Source organism: Urocampus carinirostris, chromosome 12 (genome assembly GCF_059441175.1).
Source record: "Urocampus carinirostris isolate Australia breed hairy pipefish chromosome 12, RoL_Ucar_1.0, whole genome shotgun sequence".
Taxonomy (NCBI): domain Eukaryota; kingdom Metazoa; phylum Chordata; class Actinopteri; order Syngnathiformes; family Syngnathidae; genus Urocampus; species Urocampus carinirostris.
The window spans coordinates 37848761-37868465 of NC_142360.1; the positions used below are offsets into that span (position 1 = coordinate 37848761).

At 36.9% G+C, this 19705-nt stretch overlaps 1 protein-coding gene and 1 pseudogene across 5 annotated transcripts in view; one reads left to right on the forward strand and one right to left on the reverse strand.

The window, feature by feature from the left end:
* Positions 1–19705, reverse strand: part of tjp3 (tight junction protein 3) — a 68095-nt gene that overhangs the window by 10007 nt on the left and 38383 nt on the right. For 3 of the 5 annotated variants that reach the window (XM_088349310.1, XM_088349311.1, XM_088349308.1), the window contains 10 exons: positions 19053–19143; positions 16359–16447; positions 15196–15268; positions 11841–11911; positions 10637–10715; positions 10396–10552; positions 7184–7292; positions 5068–5287; positions 3262–3563; positions 534–613 (listed from right to left, as the gene is read on the reverse strand). In XM_088349310.1, the coding sequence (XP_088205436.1) occupies positions 534–613; positions 3262–3563; positions 5068–5287; positions 7184–7292; positions 10396–10552; positions 10637–10715; positions 11841–11911; positions 15196–15268; positions 16359–16447; positions 19053–19143 (1271 nt within the window). The remainder of the gene's footprint in view (positions 1–533; positions 614–3261; positions 3564–5067; positions 5288–7183; positions 7293–10395; positions 10553–10636; positions 10716–11840; positions 11912–15195; positions 15269–16358; positions 16448–19052; positions 19144–19705) is intronic. The other 2 variants (XM_088349313.1, XM_088349309.1) reach the window with 1 other exon arrangement.
* On the forward strand, positions 12761–12879 carry LOC148355900 (U2 spliceosomal RNA; annotated as a pseudogene).

The window sequence follows — 19705 nt, forward strand, 5'->3', positions numbered from 1 at the left end:
TCTATTTTGTCCTTGCCTTTTTATTGTATTAGGAACGCCCTAATTTACATGTTTCTTCTGCTAAAGGGAGGGAGAGTGACAAAAAAAACAGTTTGATATCTGTTTTCACAACAACATCTTACCGTATCAACACCTGTTTAGACTTACAACGTCATTTTATCGTATTAACAATATTACTACTATTGAACTAGGCGAGAATGACACACTAAGCAAGAATAGAACACAGTATGCAACAGTAAAATAAATTATTTACAGTTTAAATCCATCACTTATCTGGGTTTTTACTTTACACTTTTACGCACTGAAGTTATATAAAATTTTATACACGGTTTTATCTTACTTATACTCAAATATACTTGTCCTAAGTTGGACTTCAGCCTTCGAGTGTCAACTCTGACAGTGCTGCGTAATTTCTTCTTATTGTTTGACTTTTCTAGTCGATGTTTGTCTAGGTCCTGAACAATAACTTCTGATCGAATACCCTCAAATGTTTTTCATGAACATACGCGAAATTTTATGTTTCTCAAGCTCACCTTTTCAGCGATCTTCCTGACTGTATCCAGTTTGATGACGGTTGAGGCGTTGTCAACGCCCCCACTGCGAGGAACCATCTCTGAAAATGAGAAAAAAAAATCCAAATTTTAACATATTAATACCTTAATCTTCTTCTAAAATTCACTTAAAATCCCAATCCCAGACGTACCCAAAGTCAATTAAATGCTGGTTTTGCCTTACCCAGGTCAACTTTGATCGCAATCTGAAAACTAAACATTGTATTTTAAACATTTTTCGAAAAGGTAATGTAAAAGCTTTTTTTTCCAAAAGAGGCCATTTGGAGATGACCAGTTTACAGCTCTTAAACCTCTGCAACCGTGTATTTTACTGTGACCAATTTTTAGACATTGTGAAAGAGTTGTAAATGCGGGCAGAACGATTAACCGGTGTGACAAAGTTCGATTTTGTAATCGCATAGCACTGCATTTTTTTTCAAGGATTTATAGACAGCAAACCCTAACGAATCGCCCCAGAAGAGGGCGCCCTTGACTTTAATTTCACCTCCAATTAATCCTGTAAAAGTCACCGAAAGTCTCGATTCAAGACATACCCGAAGTAAATTGAATGCTGTTCTTAAACTGTTTAGAGCAGGGGTGTCAAACTCCTTTTAACTCGGGGGCCACACGAATGAACAAACATTCTCTAGTAGATTAGAAAGAAAGAAAAAAAGAAATAAGAGAAAAGGAGAGAGGGCGGGACAAAAAAAGTCAGAAAGGGAGAAAGAGAGAGAGAGAGAATGTTAGAAACAGAGATAAAAAGATAAATAGTGAGAGGGGGGAATGAAAGAGAGAGAAAGAAATCCAAATTGAAATAAAGAGAAGGATAGAAAAGAGAAGGATAAAAAGGGAGAAAGAGAGAAGGGCAAAGCAAGAGAGAGAGAGAAAGAGAAAAGAGAGAGAAAGGGAAAAAAGGAAGAGAGAGCAAAAGAAGGTAAAAAGACACAGAGAAAGAAAGAGACAAAGAGGAACAAAGAAAGAGAAATCTATCTCTTATAGAGAGAGTGAAAGAGAGAGAGATAGAAATACAGAGAGAAATACAAGTACAGCATTTGTGAGAGACACCTGGCTTTGGCAACATCAAGTGGACATATTTTCAACCTGCAGCTCGGTTATCTCTTGCGCTTCTCTCAGCTTTGTGTCGTGGGCCGGATTCAATCCCTAACGGGCCCGATCCGGCCCGCGGGCCGCCTGTTTTGGAGAATATGGACCGTTTCGGTCTGTTTTGAAAGGTAACATTCTCAAATTTTGTTCCCAACAGAATTAAACACTGTAAATATGAATACATTTATGTTGGGAATTTCATTGGCTAATCAATATGTCAATCATCATTTGAATCGGTCACTCCTGACTATAGATATTCAGAGCTAAGAGAAGCAATGGTTTTTTTATTACCGTATTTTCCGCACTATAAGGCGCACCTAAAATCCTTTTTTTTTTTTTAAAGCCGACTATGCGCCTTATAATCCGGTGCGCCTTATATATGGAACAATATTGAATTGCAAGGTCTCGCAACTAAGAGAAGCAGCCAACGACTCCATTATTCGCGTAGAAGAAGTGCGCTGTGCATACTGGGAAATATTAAACAACGATTCTTTTTTATTTGTGCGTTTGTATAAAGACCCTGAAATGGCTCCTATTAAGAGACACGCTTACAACGCAGAGTTTAGACTCAAGGCGATCAGTCACGCAGTAGAACACGGAAATAGAGCAGCAGCAATTCGAACACTGCAGAAGAAGAATTCGAGGGATACGTAGATGAGGAGCTGATAGAGTGAGCTTTGTTTTTCTTTTCGTTTTACATCTTACAGTTATTATATTATTGCTTTATTTTTATTGTTTTGCACTTATTGTTTTTGCACATCACGAGTGTCACTATATTGCGATTGCACTAACGTTTAATTTACCATAACAGTATCAGACGTTTTTTTGCGTGTTGACTAAATGGAGGAAAAGTAAAATGTTATGCCTTGCTGTTGTTCAAAGATGTTAAAGATGTGTCACGAAAATGCTTTACCTCAGAGAAAATAATAAAACAGCTGTTTATTCATTTTGGGAGTGAAAGGAGTTGTGGAAAGCTCGTTATCTATTAATAAAGTTTGACTGACCTATCTGACTGTTTTGTTGACATTCCCTTTAGCGCGGCACCATCTAATGGTTGCATAACGTAACTACAGCCTCTACTGTAGCGCCTTATAATGCGGTGCACCTTATGTATGGAAAAAGCTTTAAAATATATCATTCATTGAAGGTGCGCCTTATAGTGCGGAAAATACAGTAATTAGAATTTACCTGTACTTAATACAGGTCCCCTTAGGCTAATGTGGGTATTGGAATATTGGAAACAATTTTACAGGTCTGTTTATTTGTAAACGGCAACTATGGGGCAAAACAGATGAATTGCCACAAGGAACGTCCAATGATGCAGAAATGCTTTTAGGCGGATTTTTTTTTATTTTTAAATATGTCGGCATTATCGTGTCTTTTGGAGTAAATATTTTACACGGTTGTATTCACTGGACAGTCCTGGAAGTAATAACTTCATGCTTGCAGAGAATTATTTTAATTATCTCACTACCAAGAGAGTTATTGGTTTTTGGGTATCAGACTGATGTTTCTATGATGAGTACATTTTGAAATGGAAAATGGAAATTTAAGCTTTCCAATGATTCGTCGGAACATTAAGGGGTTATATGATGAAGAACCTTACCAGCCACTTCATATTTATCAGGCATCTCCCTGGCCAACTTCTCCATGGCGATATCGTTGAGAGGACCCAAAATGACGATGGGCCGCTTGAAATTGGCTTCTCTGAGCAAAACTCTCTCATAAGCCGGAAATTTGCCCTGGATGGTGAGCTGCAGGAGGTCGTCCCTAGAGCGCCTCGTGGTTTTCTCGTTCTTTTTGTTCCCTCGGAGGCCCCGTAGTTTCCAAAACTCGGCCCTGGGGCCCGACACGGGCCTCTCGCCGCTCGCCCTCTGCGCCTTCTCTTGGCTGGCAAGAGCTTCAGCCCTGCGAGTTTAACGACATCTTTTAGTGGATCTGTGAATATTTTAATTTATAAAGCATGTGTTTTTCAGGTATCCCCTGCAAAGCATATGAAATTACTAATTACTAAAACATATTGATAATACAACAAAAAAATCTGAGAAGCCATTTGGGAGCCAAAAGCGACTGTTTTCTAAATAGAGCTGCCCTTTTGGGTGCAACCAGTAGAGGGCGGTGACCAATGTTCCCTGTAATTTTCCTTACGGGTCTGAGCGTTCACACAAAGTCGGTGAGCAGCGCTTGAAACAACAGTGAGCAACCATAATCCCAAGTGTGGCAAGATAATTAATGATCAAACATGTCCAAAACTTGATATCAAGTTACATTTTGCGGCGTTTCCGGCAATGCAAAATGATTTTTCTCTTTTGAATGAATTGACTCATGTACTATTGCAAAAGTTGTGCGGCCTTCAGAACGCCGTTTGTTCTAACAATTCTTTCACAAGATATCCATTTCTTTTTATTTCCTGATATATTTTGTCGCATAATATTAACATTTTTGGGGGCTTGTTTAGTCTGTTGTAAGATACAGAACTGTACTTAATCACATTTTTGAGTAGAAGTACAATGTTGGCAACAAGATTCACTTGCTAAAATTGGAAATTATTTGAATGCAACACAAACTTTAAATTACTTTAAATTCCTTTAAAAAAAATCTCATTGTGTTTATTTTTTCCGAGCCGTTACTTTTTGTTCTCTATTTACCTTTTTCCTACATTTCTCTCTTTTCTTTTTCTGGCTTTTTTCAAAATTTTTCCTTCTTTTTTTCTCTTCCTTTTGTTTCTTTTTTTCTCAGCTTTTCACTACTTTTTCATTTTGGTATTTTTTCTTTTTTGTTCTATTCCCCCATTTCTTTAAGTCACTTTGTGCATAATTTTACATAATATTTGGTCATGTTGGGATTAAAGAAGCAAAAACAACCCGAAGAGCCGTTTATGACCCGAAAGAGCCGGATCCTTTTAGTGAGCCGAGCCGAAGAAGCCAGTTCCCCGACAAACCCCACTAACTTTACTCAACTTCGTTCTCGTTCGACTCGACTTCAAAATACCGCATTTAGGACACAACGTCAGGGGAACCCGTGTATTTTGACCTTCATGCACTGTGACTTTGACTTAAGTCGCTTCTTAGTCATTTTGAGCCCTGATTTTTGTGCGCTGGCTAGATTTTCTTGTGCGCTGAGAATGTGCGAGCAGTGCGCATTTGCGAACGCGCGCAGCTTAGAGGGAACACTGGTGACAAGCCACCAGAGCAGGCGTGTCGGCGTCATTTTATCGCACATGTTTTTAAAAATGTTCTTCATTGCGTCGTCTCTAGAGTCAGGCTACCAAGAAACATTAGCAATTCAAGCATTTTCAAGCACTTCACCCTAAATCCAAGCATTTTCTTGACCTTAAAACCCCACAACAATAAAATTCCAGCACTTTTTTTAAGGATTTCAAGCACCCGTACGAACCAAATACGTCGCTTACCTGGCCTGGTTGGGGATAGTTCCTTTATCAAGCTCGTGTAGATCGTTTCCCATGCGGACGGCTAACCAATTTCCTAGCTTGCCGCGGTGCATGGTGTCCACCACCCGGAAGACCTCCCCTCGCGTGAAACTCAACCCGATTGGATGATTCGTCTCGTGGTCGTAATGCGTGCGGATGTAGAAGTTGTCCCCCAGGTTGGACTGGAGGATCTTCTTATAAACTGAGAAGAAAAGACAGTTGAAATGATTGGAAATGTATAAAAAAAATAGTATTCCCCCCCTTCCCATATTTGTCCCCCTCAAAGGTTACAGATCATCGAACCAAGAGACAGAGACAACCCAAGGTAACACAAAAAATCTACGTGAAATAGTAATTACCCCCTAAGCCTAAAGTTGGGTCACCTTTGGCAGCGTTAACAGAAATCAAATGTTTACAATTGGTAATAGAATAGAATAGAATATTCATGCATGACACTCCAGTTTCACACAGTCTACAACCAGCTGCCAACAAGATCAAAGCCAGCAGAGAAGCTTACCACGTGTTGTGACTCATTCATTTGCAGCAACTGTAATAAAAACCTCATCATCCAGTCTAATGGGTATTTCACAACGCTGTGGAGAAATTTTGACCCATTCTTCTTTGCAAGTTTGTATAAAATCTGCAATACAGACGCTCCCCTACTTACAAACATTCGACAGGCTGTCGAAAAATATCCGGACATTACTGTAAGTTAGATTTTATATGGTGTGCACCTTTTTCCGAGTACAGGACAGTACTGTAGTACTCCTTTCTGCCTCTACTGGAGTGTGGCGCTGTGAGAGCTCACCCAGCATCCACCCTGAAGAAGAAATCCGCTTCCTCTTCCTAGTTTGTGAATAAATATTCTATACCGTATCTAAGAACTTTGACATTTTTATTGTTTAATATCTCGTGCGCCCCTTCGGTATGGTTGGTGTAAAGTGTAAAGAAGAGGCGAGTAGTTTCTTTTGAAATGAAAGTGGAATAAGAAAGTTTGATGCGGTTGAGAAAATGGTCGGATCGCTTTTTTTTGGGCCACATTTTACCACGGAGGAGGAAGTCGCCTAACTCTTGAAGCGCATCTTCCACTAGTAGGTTAAACTCAACTTTATCTTTATAGAGCATATTATTATATGAAATGTTTAGTTTTTCAGTACAAAACACAATACAGTTCCCTTATACAAGCCTTAAACATACTTGTAGAAACCTTAAACATGCAGATCTAGCACTGAATCAACTTACGAACAAATTCAACTTATGAACGATCGTCCAGATTTCCTTCGTAAGAAGGGCAGCGTCTGTTTTGGAGGGTTTTCGAGTATAAATTTCCCGTCAAGGTCACACCACAGTATCTCAATTGGACTTCAATCCGAACTTTGACTTGGCCACTCCAGGACCTTCATTTTGTTTGTTTATTTAGCCATTCATTGATGGACTTGCTGGTGTGTTTTGAATTGTTGGCCATGTTCTAAGAGCGCTTGAATTTAAAGGCTCACACCGATGGCCAGTCGTTATCCTTCAGGATCTCCCGGTAAACACCGTCAACCACTGCAAAGCAGCCCTAGACCATGACACTGCCATGTTTTACTATTGGCATCATGTTCATTTTGTCAAATGCTATTTTTTTTTTGGTGACAGCGTGGTTTTGGCCAGGGAACTCTTCTATGGATGCCATTTTGGGCATATGTTTTTCTTATAGTGGAGTCCAGAAAACTGACCTTACCCGAAGCAAGCAAGGCCTGCAGTTCCTTGGATGTTTAAGTTATTTTGTAACCTCCTGGATGAGCCGTTGTCGCTCTCTTGGAGTAATCTTAGTTGGTCGGCAACTCCTGGGAAGGACTATTTGCAGTATTCTCCCCAATTTGTGGATAATGGCACTGATAGTGGTTCGCTGGAGTATTACTATTACTTTTTCACATAGGTCTATTTTTTCCGCGCCTAATAAATGGAATCAACATTTCAAAAGTGCATTTTGTATTTCCTTGGGTTGTCTCTTTGTGATATTGAAATTGGTTTGATGTTCTGAAACCTTTACAAGTGATAAATGCACAGAAATCAGCAAATTGGCTTAAACTCTTTTAAGACACTGTACACTTACTGTCCATCTTGTGCTGTGTGCGCATTTCCACCCTCTCTCCTCTTTTGATGTTAAGCAGGAAATTTGCTGCCTCCTCCCGGGTGAAATGGCCAAAGTCTGTGTTATTGACCTGCGGCAGAGGAAGGATTTGTGAAAATAGCAAATTCAGGCAAGAAAATGGGTCAGGGTACGAGGGGTGTGGACAGAATACGGAATTTATTCTTATATAACGTGTACCCATAATTCTTTATTAAAAGTTGGTATAAATTTTTCTCTGTTGTTAAATACGAGCGGCCATGATTCAAACCATTTATTGACAACTAGGAACACAATACCAACATAAACTGTACTTTTTATTTTTCCTTTGTCCTTCAAAGTCCTATTTATCATCAGATACACCAGTTGCTCTATTTGTGGTGCTTTTTTTGCATGTATTTATATCTTTCAGGGTGACTATTTGTGTTCTTCATTACTTAACATTTGTCTTTGGTACCATGAATAAAAATAAGTGAGAAATTGCGTGTTCTGCCTTGTGAGAAAAAATATAGAGGGGTGTTTAGCGCCCTCTTCTGTTGAACTTGTTAATTGTAGCAAAGAACCAACAAAATTGCAATAGCTCGTACCAAATCCTCAATTTATTATTGCGTTTTACAATTATCGTCAGATAGATAGAGATAAATATAGATATAGATATATAGATATAGAGAGAGATGTAGATAGGGATATAGTTATATAGATAAAAATAGATATAGATAGAGATATATAGATATAGATAGAGATATATAGATAGATATATAGATAGAGATAGATATATAGATATAGATATGTATAGAGATATATAGATATAGAGAGAGATGTAGATAGAGATAGATATATATAGATACATATATATAGATATAGAGATAGAAATATAGATAAGGAAATAGATATATAGATATAGATACAGATAGAGATAGAGATATATAGATATAGATAGATATGTAGATATAGAGGTATATACATATATAGAGAGATGTAGATAGGGATATAGATATATAGATAGATATAGAGATATATACATATATAGAGAGATGTAGATAGGGATATAGATATATAGATAGATATAGAGAGGTAGATAGATATATAGATATAGAGATAGATAGAGATATATAGATATAGATAGATATGTAGATATAGAGATATATACATATAGAGAGAGATGGAGATAGGGATATAGATATATAGATAGATATAGAGAGGTAGATAGATATATAGATAGAGATATATAGATATAGATAGATATGTAGATATATACATATAGAGAGAGATGTAGATAGGGATATAGATAGAAATAGATATAGATAGATAGAAATAGATATATCGAGATATAGATAGAGATATATAGATATAGATAGAGATATATAGATAAAAATATAGATAGGGATATAGATATATAGATAGATATAGATAGAGAGATATAGAGAGGTAGATAGAGATAGATACTTTATTCATTCCCATAGGGAAATTCACACTTCCAGCATTATCCTTGTGTTAAAAATAAAAATAAATAAAACTGGACATGTTTATGGTAGGATTTTGTACACATTTGCGTACTTTGGTATGACTCAATATCAACATGTGTTAGCTTAACACAACATCTGTATAGTTAGCGAGTCAATTGCACTTTTTTGTACTTTTTAGTTTTCGCGACGACCTTATAAGGGTATTGTTCAAGGCCATTGACTGAATGAACAGAAGTACAAAGCCAAGAAGTCGTTCACTAGCCGTCTAGTTCGGCTAATTCGGTGAAACTTGGGAGCGAGGACAGCAATGGGATCAAATCTAAAAGGCCCAAGTCTCATAATAAGCCCTCAAAACACTTTCACCTCGGATCTATACGATTCACATAGGTCACACTTTTTGACTTCAAAACGGTGTATTTCCCTTAAAATTGAGAGATTTTCACGCCTGCTAACTTCTTGAAATGCTACACACTTTATTAGGGATACATGATGACAGTTTTGCCCTACAGATATCGAGAACCAATCCTTCTTCTGGAGACGTATACCATAACTTTTGACGGATAACAGCATTCTATAGCTAAAAAACAAAACAAAAACACTTAAATCCACTTAGTTTTATCTGTGTCTTTTTGTGTACAATAACAAGGGTTGGGTAGGGTTACTTTAACTTGATTACTTTCAATTACTTTTGGATTACTCCGATACCAAATATGCTAATAAAAAGGCAAAAAAACCTAAATATGAATAAAATTACTAAATTTTGTGCAGGCTAGGGGAGTAACGGAATACATGGAACGGCAAAAATGATGTTGGCAAGCTGTTTGGATTTATTTTCATTTTGTTTCTGTCGCATTTGATGTTCGTTTTCCCAGAGATCAAAGAGCTCAAAGCCAGGAGAGAAAGCTTACCACATGTTGTGAGTCATCATTTCATTCATATTGAGTTTATTTTGTCTTTTATTAGCATATTTGCTATTGAAGTAATCCAAAAGTAATTGAAAGTAATCAAGTTAAAGTAACCCTACCCAACCCTGATAATAACAATAAACAATTGAGCGGGGGTCACCTGAGTAGCCCGCAGACTGGTTCTGAAAATAACTCACCAGTCATGGGTCATTGTGATTTTCTAGGAAATTTGGCTTCTCGCTGGCATGATGTTTTAGTGCAACGGTGTAGCTGGAGGGCATGGGGTCTTTTCAGAGGATCACGAATACATTAGGATTCAGGGATGTAAGATTTGATTATAAAACAATGATGAGGGGGTTTTTTTTCCCCGCAGTGGTTAGCGCGTGTGCGACACAGTTCAAAGGTCTTGGGAACCTCCTGTGTGGGTTCAAATCCAGCTACCGGACCTGTGCGGAGTTTGTATGTTCTCCCCGTGTTTGCGTGGGCTTCCTCCGGGCACTCCGGTTTCCTCCCACATTCCAAAGACATGCATTTTAGGTGGATTGGCCGGTCCAAATTGTCCCTAGGTGTGAATGAGCAAGCGAGTTGTCTGTCCCGGTGTGCCCTGCGATTGGCTGGCAACCGGTTCAGGGTGTCCCCCGCCCACTGCCCGATGATTGCTGGGATAAGCTCCAGCACCCCCGCGACCCTACTGAGGATAAGCAGTGCAGCTAATGAGATGAGATTAGATACGCTAACGCATGCTGCAAGAAGTCCACTCATGATTGAACAAAAAGATTTTTGCGTACATAATGTAGGTTCAGGCAAACAAGGGGCGGGGTTTCACCTTCAAAATCTGGTCACCCTCTTTCATTCCCTTCTCGTAGGCGGGGCTGTTGGGTTGAACCCCTCCCACAAAGATGCCCACATCATTTCCCCCCACTAGTCTGAGCCCAACACTGCCTTCCTTGATGAACGACACCGCCCGCGGGTCAGAGCTGTACCTAGACCAACAGAAACAGAAAAGCAAAAGATTTACGGCAGTTCTTCATTCTTTGGGGTTTAGTCCCCTTTGGGGGGGTCCTCACCCTGGGTGGGATGTCGGGTACGAGTCTGGAGGTAAGGAGTAAATGGGTTCTTCGGTAGATTTGGAGGGATTTGAAGCTGCTGCAGGAGATAAAAAAAATGTTTTGATGGCGATTCATTCGTTTTTCGTAGATAGAAAAATACCGTATTTTCCGCACTATAAGGCACACCGGGTTATAAGGCGCACCCCCAAAAATAGTTTTTGGTCCTATATTTTCCATACATAAGGCGCACCGGATTATAAGGCGCTACAATGGGAACGTGGACAATACAGTCAGATAGTTCAGTCCAACTTATTACCCCCTTAACATTCCCAAAGCTTGCAAAGAAGCAAATACGTGTCTCAGACATGTACGGAAACAGTGTCTGTACGATGTCACCAATCACTCAAATGCATCGTTCCAAATATCATTCGGAAGGTTAAAGTGTTGGGATTCAAGAAATGCCAACCATTTCTTAGTTTCCGTTTTATTTTTCGCTGGCAACTGTGTTGACAGCAAAGTAAGAATTTGATTGTGCAGGGAAACGGGGTTCTTTACTGTGCATATGACAATAAAGACTTTGAATTGAATTGAGTTGAGTTTCAAAATAGACTCATCACAGAAACATCGTTCTAAAAGAAGATACCGGGAAAATATAAAGCCGCGTAGCTCACCTAAGTTCTCTTGCAGCCATCACGTTCAATAATGATACGTAACCATGGTCTGCTTACAACCGTGAGTGTAGTAAATCCAGGAGAGTAAAATATTTGCGAATACAGAATAGTAAAAAATATTTTCTCTATGCCGTAGTGCAACCCAACAACGTGTGATTCACATTCATCTTTTTCGGCCAATTGCAGGCTTTGTTTCGCCCCTTTAGCCTATGCGAGCCTGTGTAAATGATAAAAAGGATCCGCCCCCTTTACCGCCGAATAACTTTAGCCAATAGAGACTGATTCAAATGATGATTGACACATTGGTTAGGAAATGAAACGCCGGTATATAAATCCCAGCATACACCGCGGACTACTTCGCCTTCGGGGGAAAATCGAGTCGGCGGCTGCTTGCCTTAGTTGCAAGACTTTGCGAATTTAATATTGAGCCATATATAAGGCGCACTGTATTATAAGGCGCATGGTCAGCTTTTGAAAAAAAATAAAGGCTTTTAGGTGCGCGTTATAGTGCGGGAAATACGGTAATCCAAAGACCCAAATGCAGATCTTACAGCTGATTTGTTGATTGCTCCTCACGGAGATCCCAGACATCATCGTGCCACTTTTGGGGGTCCTTTCAGTGCTATTACATACAAAATATGCAATTAAAATAGTGGAACTTATGTCAGTTTTGAGTGAAATAGAAGATCTGTTTTGATGGTGGACACCTGCAAAGGCGATGGAATAGGAGGCCAGTTTGTTATTTGGACTATTATACCTCACTGTTTTTTGTTACTTTGAAAGTTTTTGCATTAGGTTACAACATTCGGCCAAGGTCCTGGAGACCTATCCAAATTTTTCCCATTTATGAACAAATATACAGTACATGCAGACATCTACGTGTTATATTTCATTTCTACCGTAAATTCCGGACTATAAGCCGCTACTTTTTTCCCCTAACTTTCAACCCCTGCGGCTTATTCAGTGATGCGGCCAATTTATGTAATTTTTCTAACGGCCGCTAGCGGAGTTCGAGTGTTGCTACCTTTAACTGCCCTGTCAAGGCTATATTATTATTACTAAATCTTTGAAAACTCTCTCGGTGTACCGTCTTTCTTTGTAAATATGTGTAACCCATGTATAATATGTATTTGCAACTGTATATTTTTGTAATGGATTTATTTTAGACACTTATTCTGATATGTTTTGCACGGGTGAACGAAAAAGGAGGGGCGGAACTAACGCGGGGTGCCGAGTTTAAGTGGGGACCGCTAAAGGTGAGGGGCAGACAAGGAATGAAGAGGGGGTAAAAAGTTGGTTAAAGAAAAAGGAGTTGCGTGAGTAAATGTGTTCATCTGATTTATTTTTCCCACCCTTACATTTGGAAATATACACTTTTTTCCTTGGATTACTTTCAACGGGACCTGGACTCTGCAGGTCTGCATCAAACCATAAGTACCGGTATCATTTTCTGTTCATTTTGCCGGCTGTTATTTTTGGACTGTGGACTTTGATGAACTGTGTCGGGTATGGAGATGGAATAAGAGCTTGCTCTGTCCACTCCACGCATCGGCCCGGTATTGCAGTACCTCCGGGAACGGTGCATTCGCAATGATCGCAACAAGGCTTTAGGGCTAGGACCTTAGCTTAGCCTTTTGGCTGAGAGTAAGTGTCCCGGCTCCTAGGCTTTGTAGCATATAATGAACTGACCGATAACGGATAATGGATAATGAATAACGAAGATAGATCAATAACCCTTAAAACCCCAAAAACCCCAACATTTGTCAATAAATTTGTTCAAACCAAAAAAAAAAAAAAAAAAATTTAGTTTCAATCGTCGGACTTGAAGTCGGGTTTGGGTTAATTTTGTGTTTGTGTTACATGTTTAAATGTGGGCGCATGCGGCTTATATACAGGTGCGGCTTGTGTATGTACAAAATCGGTTTTCCTCTCAAAATGTGGTGGGTGCGGCTTATAATCAGATGGGCTCTATAGTCCGTAATTTACGGTATTTGTTTTTAACGAGATTTGTTTCATCAAATTGGTTTTGAGATGCTCAAAATGAAAGGTAAATAAAATTTGACGTCCCTATTTTAAGCACTTCATTCGATATGCAATTCTGTAGTGTCTGCATTACTGTAGTTGAACTTTTGTAGTATTTGTGTAGAATGATTTTTGAAGTATTTTCATAAAGGTATTTTATAATGTTTCTCTAGTATTATGGTAGTTGTATTTCAGTAATGGGTTTTGGGTAATATTTTCCTAGTAGTGTTTTTGTAGTACTTCTGTAGTAGTATTTTTGCAATAGATTTCTTTTAGTATCACTGTAGTTGTATTTCTGTAGACCGTCTGTCGAGGTATTTTTTGTTATAGCATTACTATACTACTTGCTTTCTAGTATTACTGTAGTTGTATTTTTGTGGTACGTCAGTAGAGGTATTTTTTATTATAGCACTACTTTACTAGTTGTTTTTTTAGTATTACTGTAGTTGTATTTTTGTAGGTCTTCTGCAGAGGTATCTTATCATAGCAATACTTTACTAGTTGTTTTCTAGTATTACTGTTGTTGTATATCTGTAGTACTTCTGTAGAGGTATTTTTTATTATAGCGCTACTTTACTATTTTTTTCTAGTATTACTGTAGTTGTATTTTTGTTGTAGTTCTGCAGAGGTATTTTTTATTATAGCAATACTTTACTAGTTGTATTCTAGTATTACTGTTGTTGTATTTCTGTAGTACTTCTGTAGAGGTATTTTTTTAATTATAGCGCTACTTTACTATTATTTTTCTAGTATTACTGTCGTTGTATTTTTGTAGTACTTCAGCAGAGGTATTTTTTATCATAGCAATACTTTACTAGTTGTTTTCTAGTATTACTGTAGTTGTATTTCTGTAGTACTTCTGTAGAGGTATTTTTTTAATTATAGCGCTACTTTACTATTATTTTTCTAGTATTACTGTCGTTGTATTTTTGTAGTACTTCTGCAGAGGTATTTTTTATCATAGCAATACTTTACTAGTTGTTTTCTAGTATTACTGTTGTTGTATATCTGTAGTACTTCTGTAGAGGTATTTTTTATTATAGCGCTACTTTACTATTTTTTTCTAGTATTACTGTAGTTGTATTTTTGTAGTAGTTCTGCAGAGGTATTTTTTATTATAGCAATACTTTACTAGTTGTATTCTAGTATTACTGTTGTTGTATTTCTGTAGTACTTCTGTAGAGGTATTTTTTTAATTATAGCGCTACTTTACTATTATTTTTCTAGTATTACTGTCGTTGTATTTTTGTAGTACTTCTGCAGAGGTATTTTTTATCATAGCAATACTTTACTAGTTGTTTTCTAGTATTACTGTAGTTGTATTTCTGTATTTTTTGTAAAATTTCTGTATTATGGTTTTTGTGATATTTTTGTAATATTTCCAAAGTATCTTTGTAGTATTACTTTATTTGTATTTTTGTACTATCGTGCCGTTTTTATAGGATTTTTAGTAGTAGGAATATTGTAGTACTACTGTAGTAGTATTTTTCGAATGAAAGTAAAATAATATATTAAGTCCCAGCTTCAGCAATAAATTTGTTATGTGGGTTCATGGGAACAAAGCTGGTAGTCACTTTCGATCAATGATGTCGCCGTTCTTTGATATCCACACCCTTTAAGGCGCATTTGCTTTTGCAACCTAGGAAATTTAATAAAAAGAAGGGGCACCGGGGAGGGCTTTTAGAACAGGTTGGAATTTATTGTCTGAGGTTTGAGCTTTCTCCCCTGCTTTCCTTGCAAGTTCTAAATCCATTGATGTCTTTTCCCCTTATTTTGAGTACTGAACCTTATTTGTTTGGTCTCAAAAGTAAAACAAACCTCAGCAATTTTTTTCTTTACTAATTATCATTTTAGCTTTTTAATTTTGTGTTAAAATGAATGTACCTGCGTCGACTATCCCCGCGGTCGGAGCTGCCGGAGCGCCGAAGGTGAGAAAGTTCGTCCGACTCGGAAGAATCTGAATACGTGTAAATAGATCACAAAGATCCTATCTGAATCACAAGATATCACTCACTCTCGAAAACAAAGAATCATTCACAGAAAAAAAAGATGTTCTAGAAACAATACATTTTTGATCATTGTATTTTCTGTTTCTACTTGGGTAAAAAAAATATAGAGTAGCAGAACAAAATTGAATGATTTAATAATAATAATTTTGCTCATTTTATATATTAGCATTCTTGTTTTACTGAAGAGAAATCTTAATAATAATTCCCGATATAAATGTAAATTGGAAAAATAATAATTGTAATCATTTTTGTGCTATAAAATGATTAAAGTTAATACTTTAAAACATGAATAATAAGCAATAACCATTTTTTTCTCACTTTATCAAATATAAATGTTAAAATAACCAAAATAATACTTAGAACGCTTTATGACAATTTATTTTAGGAAGAGATTTTATGAGCAAAGTAATGGGACAATGAAAAAAAATATTTCAAAATATTTTTAATACAAACTTAAGAGAAACACTTATATTTGTATCGTCTTGCAAAATAACTAAAATAACTAAAATAAATATATATTTTAAAAATTCAATGAGAAATGTATTCACCTATTGAATAAAATTGTTTTATCTGAAAAGACGGTTATTTTTACAATATTTCTCAAAACAAAATTGAAAAACTGAATTTTTTTTTTTTTTTTTTTACAATTTTAAAAGTATTCCTTAAAATGTATTTTTAGTAATAAGAAAACTGAGAAAATAATCAGCCAATTAAACCAGAACATCTTTACAGGAAAAGACGAAATGTTTATTTTTCCAAATAAAATGTCATGGTTAAAAAAATAAAATAAAATCTTTCTTCAAAATTCAATTTTAGTAGTATAAGAAGCCGAAAAAGTTATTTACCAATTTTACTTGAAGACAATTATTTTTAATTAAAAAACTGTATTATTTAAAATCTATTTTTATAAAATAAAGAAAAATAAAATAAGATAATTCAACTGCCAAAAGAAACGAGACTCTTTTAATTGAAAAAACAAAAACAAAAATTACAACTTGCCTTTGGGCTTTATGCTATACTAACTATGCTTATACTAACCATCAGAAGGCGGCTTATCCGAAAAGGAGATCCGGCGAGGTGGCTCGACATCGATATTGACCGAGGAGGACTTGGTTTCAGGAAGGACTCTGCGGGCGGCACAGGGAGGAAAACAATTCAGACAACAGCAGACTGCAAAAGTGCCATTTCTTGCACTAGAAATGTTCAAGGTGACAAAGCCACATAGGCACTGTTCCATTATAATGATAGATAGAGTTCTAGATGTCTAGATAGATAGATGTCTAGATAGATAGATGTCTAGATAGATAGATGTCTAGATAGATGTCTAGATAGATAAATAGAGATAGATAGGTGTCTAGATAGATAGAGATAGATAGGTGTCTAGATAGATAGAGATAGATAGGTGTCTAGATAGATAGATGTCTAGTTAGATAGATGTCTGGATAGAGAGATGGATAGATAGATAGATAGATTACTTTATTTATCCCCGTAGGGAAATTCACACAGCAGGATTCTTGTGTTGAGAAATAAAATAATAAAACAAAAGATATAGAATACAAAAATACCAAATATAACGTTTTGCTATAGAGTATTTAAATAGTGATACGGAAAATACACACTGTAATAAAAATAGGGTAATATGCAAATGTGGTGGTGGGGTTTAATGTGGGCTTTTACTCCCCCCGGTGGAGTTAAAGAGCCTCTTGGCATGAGGAAGAAATGATCTTCTCTGTCTGTCCGTGGAACAAGACTGTGACGGCAGCCTGTCGCTGAAGCTGCTCTCCCTGGTCTTGGTGGTGTTCAGGTTTGGTGGTTAGCATCGCTCCATTGTTGTCCTTATGACAAACGTTTTAGTTTAATGAATAGGTTACTGTGTTTAAAAGAGTAATACGAGGCTAAAATTTAAAAATGTTCTACATAGATCTGTTGTGTTTCTTCAAGCTTGAAGCTGAAAAACTGTGGAAAAAGTAAGACTTCCAGGAAATACTACTCCCGGGTTTCCCATCTCACTTCCTGTTCTTTGATCTGGTTGTCAGTAGTTTCACACCATGGCCAACAGGAGGAGTGCATGTTCTAATCCTTCCTCATCCATGTTGAAGAATTAACAAGGCAAGTTTTCAAAAGTTATATGTTGTATAAATCTAAATGGTAAATGCTCTGCATTTATATAGCGCTTTTCAAGTCAATGAAAACCTCCCAAAGCGCTTTACAATGTGCTTCACACTTACCCATTCACACACACACTCACACACCGATAGGGGCGATAGTCATGCAAGGCGCCTACCTGCTTATTGGGGGCATTAGGGATTCCGTGTCTTGCCCAAGGACACTTCGACAGATAACACGGAGGAGCCAGGAATCGAACCTGGGACCTCTTGATCTAATATCTTGTAATAATAAAGAAGGACTTAAAGTTTATGTACATTGTTTTTGTTGGCACATGATTTCAATGTACTTTTGCAGTTTTCACTGACCAGAGAGGGAAAGAAAGCTTTAGGTACACGTCCACTGTGGTCACGTCAATTTTTTGCTGCGTGGTTTGTACACCCTTTTCATGACCAAATTCAAGCACTCTGCAAGCACTTTCAAGGCCAATTTTTCAATTTACCCAATACCTTCAAAAGAAGAAATCCAGTACCGATCAAAAGAACCTTTTTATCTTTAATGACTAAAATAAAGTTGTGTTGCTGCTAGCACATACTTTGCGCTGTTTTGAGATGTTCCTACCCATGATCTTTGATCTTTTTGTGTCAATGGGCTGCTATAAACTGACATGAATTCTGCCATTCTGCTTCAACAAAATACCCAGCTTGGTTACGTCACACGGAGTTCAATACGGAGGTCAAGAAAGAAAGCAAGTACTGTATGTATAAAGAGCGGAAAAATGAGCCAAATTCGGCCTCATTACAATTATATTGATCGCTCCGAAGTATTCAATCGACTGCTGATCTTTTGATTTTTGTTTTACTTATTTTAATTTAGATTTTTGTGTTTTTCAGAGTATCTGTGTCTAAATTGGTTAAAAAAATTGTAAATATATATTTTTTTGCATTTTATTATTTATTTATAGTAGTGAAGAGTTTTTTTTTTAATTTATGTTTTATTGTGTTGCATTTTCAAGGATTTTGTGTTCGACTAAATCTGTTAAGTGTGTAAAAAGCGAAAATAGTTTTGTATTTAACAACATCTTTTTGTAGATCTGTGAATATTTGAATTTATATTTCATGTGTTTTTGAAATTACTCAATGCTTTGGTGTGTAATGTTTTATTATTATTGATAATATATCGTTTAAAAAAATCCAAGGACCCGTTTGGGAGTGAATCGAGCCAAAAGAGCCAGTTTTCTAAATAGAGCTGTCCTCTTAGGTGTGAACAGTAGTGGGCGGTGATGTTTCAAAATGCCGTAATGACAAGCCACTGAGCAGGCGTGTTGGCGTCATTTTCATGCACTTTTTTTTTTTAAGAAAGCAATTCCAGGAAACATGGCAACAATTTCAAGCATTTCACCCCAATGAATCGAGCCAAAAGAGCCAGTTTTCTAAATAGAGCTGTCCTCTTAGGTGTGAACAGTAGTGGGCGGTGATGTTTCAAAATGCCGTAATGACAAGTCACTTAGCAGGCGTGTTGGCGTCATTTTCATGCACTTTTTTTTTTTAGAAAGAAATTCCAGGAAACATGGTAACAATTTCAAGCATTTCACCCCAAGTTCAAGCATTGGAGTGCAAGACTCACCTATACTTGTTTCGGGCCCTGTTTGACTTCTCACTGTCTGTGGATTGCCTGCGAGGGACCGACGCGTCACTGTCCTCTGAATCCGATGGCTCTGTAAGAATTTGCATGCAGACATTTACAGAAAATCCAAGGCTTCATATTGCAAAAAGCGGACACATGATGTATCTAGGTTTTTATTGCAATGGGCAGGTCTCACATAACATTTTCACTTCAGATCTAACATTGTAGCCCAGAGGAATTTCAAATACAGATATGATCTAATCCGATATCTAGAGGAACTATAAATGATGTATTTGTGGAATCTTTTGAAGATATTCTTTTCTACAATTTGAATTGAGTATATCAGTTTGAATTTGGCATTTTCTGGTGCCTTGGTTAACATCTTGCTAACATTTGTTATTCTTAGAATAGTAATACTAAGAAGAATAAATATAATAATAACAATAATGATAAAAAAATTACCTAAAAATAAATAAATACCCCGGGACCCTAGTGAGGATAAGCGGCGCAGAAAATGGATGCATAAATAAATACGCAAAAAACATAAATAAAACAAATAAAAAACAATAGTAAAATAAATTCAAAATAAAGTTAAAAATAAAATTAAAAAATGATTAAAATAATACAAGCACAAATGTAAAATAAAAACAATA